The sequence below is a fragment of the Priapulus caudatus genome, unplaced genomic scaffold, assembly GCF_000485595.1.
Source record: "Priapulus caudatus unplaced genomic scaffold, Priapulus_caudatus-5.0.1 Scaffold1513, whole genome shotgun sequence".
NCBI lineage: Eukaryota > Metazoa > Priapulida > Priapulimorpha > Priapulimorphida > Priapulidae > Priapulus > Priapulus caudatus.
In genome coordinates, this window is record NW_014578574.1 from 27283 (window position 1) to 30422 (window position 3140).

Sequence of the window (3140 nt, forward strand, 5' to 3'; positions counted from 1 at the left end):
ACATATATACATGTACATGTCCATGTACACATATATACATGTATGTATACACCCATATACATGTACACATACACACATATACTTGTACATGTACATGTCCACGTACATATATATACATGTACTTGTATACACACATATACTTGTACATGTACATGTACTTGTACACATACACATATATACGTGTACATTTGCACATGTACATATAATGTACTTGTACTTGTATATGACCATATACTTGTACATGCACTTGTACTTCTACACATACACATATATACATGTACATGTCCATGTACACATATATATACATGTACGTAACGCGTATACACACATATACATGTACATGTACATGTACATGTACACATACACATATATACATGTACATGTCCATGTACACATATATATACATGTACGTAACGCGTATACACACATATACTTGTACATGTACATGTACTTGTACATATACACATATATACATGTACATGTCCATGTACACATATATATACATGTACGTAACGCGTATACACACATATACTTGTACATGTACATGTACTTGTACACATACACATATATACATGTACATGTCCATGTACACATGCACGTATATACTTGTACATGTACACATGCACATATACACATGTACACATGCACATATATGCATGTACATGTACACATACACATACACATATATAGATGTACATGTCCATGTACACATACACATATATACTTGTACATGTACACATACATATATACATATGTACATGTACATGCACATGCAAATATGTTCACGTACACATACGTTTACACATATTTACATATACATATATATGTATATATGCACATGTACATGTACCTATACATATATACATGTACATGCACATGTAAACGAACACATGTATGCATGTACATGTACATGTGCCTATGCACATATATATGTACACGTACATGCACATGTACACATACATGCACATATATTCGTATAACCACGTTCACGTACACATACACATGTGCACAAGTACACAAATGCACATGTACACATAGTATATACATGCACATCATTAGCTCCCACCTCTGCGTTGTCGTCTACGTCTGGGTCGTGGGTCGTGAGCGCCATCACGGTGGAGCCGGGTAGCGCATCCTCCTTCACACGTGCCGAGTAATGGTCGTCGCTAAACGCCGGCGCATTGTCATTGTAGTCAATCACCTGGACAGTACACGTGATTGTTAATACATATATATATAAGGAAGGGAGAGATAGAGAGAGGGGAGGAGAGAGAGAGAGAGAGAGAGAGAGAGAGAGAGAGGGAGAGAGAGAGAGAGAGGGAAACAGAGAGAACGGAAGGGAGAGATAGAGAGAGGGGAGGAGAGAGATAAAGGGGAAGTGAGAGAGATAGAGAGAGAGAGAGGGAAAGAGGAAGGGAGAGATACAGTGTGGAGGTGATAGAGAGAGAGAGAGAGAGAGAGAGAGGGAGAGAGAGAACGGAAGGGAGAGATAAAGAGAGGGGGAGGAGGGAGGGAGAGAAAGAATGAGAGAGAGACTTACTATCTATGCAGTCGATATCGACGCAATTGCGATCGACGTCGTCGTTGCAAGTCGGTCCCGTCTTGCCGTCGGCGCACACGCACATGTAGCCGGCGGGTGACAGGTCCGGCACGCACATCTTAAAGCTGGGACAGGGCTGACGCGAACAGATGTTGATCTCCACGTCGCATCTCTCACCTGCAACACACGTGCATGTACGCGGCGGTACATATATACATACAATCAAGAGTAGATAGTAACTATTGTAACTATCTTGTAGTGTATTATCTACTCTTGATACAATATACACACAATAATGTATAGGTAAATATTATATCTAATTACTACTAGTGCTACTACTACTACCACCACCTGCACTACTACTGCTGCTGATGATGATAACGTTAAATATGCTGCTGCTGCTGTTGCTACTACCACTGCTGTTGTTGCTACTGCTGCTGCTGCTGCTGCTGCTGCTGCTGCTGCTGCTGCTGCTGCTGCTGCTGCTGCTGCTGCTGCTACTGCTGCTACTACTGTACAGAGCCCCCATCCCCCATACAGCTACTCTCCCCGCACTCACCTCCGAATCCCTCGGTGCAGTAGCAGTCGTGGCGGCGGCGATGCACGGGCGAGACGAAGCTCTGCGTTGCCGTGACGACGCTCACGACGTCGCGGTCGTCCATGACGAGCTTCTCGCGGCAGACGCCGCGCACGCACGGGTCGCGCTCGCACGCGTCCGCGACAACGCCGACGACGCGCACGTCCGTCGCCGCGGCGATGCCCGCCAGCGCCCCCTGGCCGAGCTTGCGCCGCAGCGCGCTCGCCTTGTGGTAGGAGTTCTCGCCGCGTGCCAGTGCCACGGCGAACAGCACGTCAAGGTCGGCGTCGTCGTCATCAAGGTCGCGACGGGATCGAAGGTCGTTGTTGGGCTCGTCAAGGTCGCGACGTGGTCGAAGGTCGTCGTTGTCGTCGTCGCGTGGCGCCGGCTGGATGCCGATGATGACGATGTCGCGCGCGCGCACGCTCAGCGCCGCCTTGAGAGCGCGCACGAACGCGTCGCGGTGGCGCTCGAGGAACGCGGCGGGGGAGGTGCGCGCGAGACGCACGGCGACCCCGCTCTGAAGCATCGGCGCGCGAGAGCGAGCGGAGACGCGCACCCAGGCGACATCGCACAGTGGAGCGCGGCGGCCATCCTCAACGCTCACGTTGATCGCGACGATCCGACGTCGAGGCCGAAAAGCGGCGGCCACAGGGTTGCCGTCCGAGCGCGTCCGATGTCGAAGAATACGATCGTCCATCAAGATGCGACGTGACGTGTCGTATGTGTCGCGTCCGTAGCCTGCACCTGTTATATATACATACAGAGAGAGATATACTGTGTATATATATATACATAATATAATTCAATCAAATGTAATATATTATTTTTTATTGTATATAGATATCAAGGGCTTAATAATGCAAATTGTCTATTATTTGTATATATTGCACATTTGTCATATTAACCCCTGATAATATATACATAATATAGATAATATATACATGATTGATACAATGCGTTTAATAACATTTAAAACCCTAAGCCACCCTCCACTCCACACTTCCGCTGTTCAGCACATCG

At 47.0% G+C, this 3140-nt stretch overlaps 1 protein-coding gene across 1 annotated transcript in view; it reads right to left on the reverse strand.

The window, feature by feature from the left end:
• Positions 1-3140, reverse strand: part of LOC106816870 (protocadherin Fat 1-like) — a gene marked incomplete at its 5' end in the record, with an annotated part of 48483 nt that overhangs the window by 15281 nt on the left and 30062 nt on the right. The window contains 3 exon segments of the mRNA XM_014821511.1: positions 1541-1717; positions 2100-2244; positions 2344-2637. Of these exon segments, the coding sequence (XP_014676997.1) occupies positions 1541-1717; positions 2100-2244; positions 2344-2637 (616 nt within the window).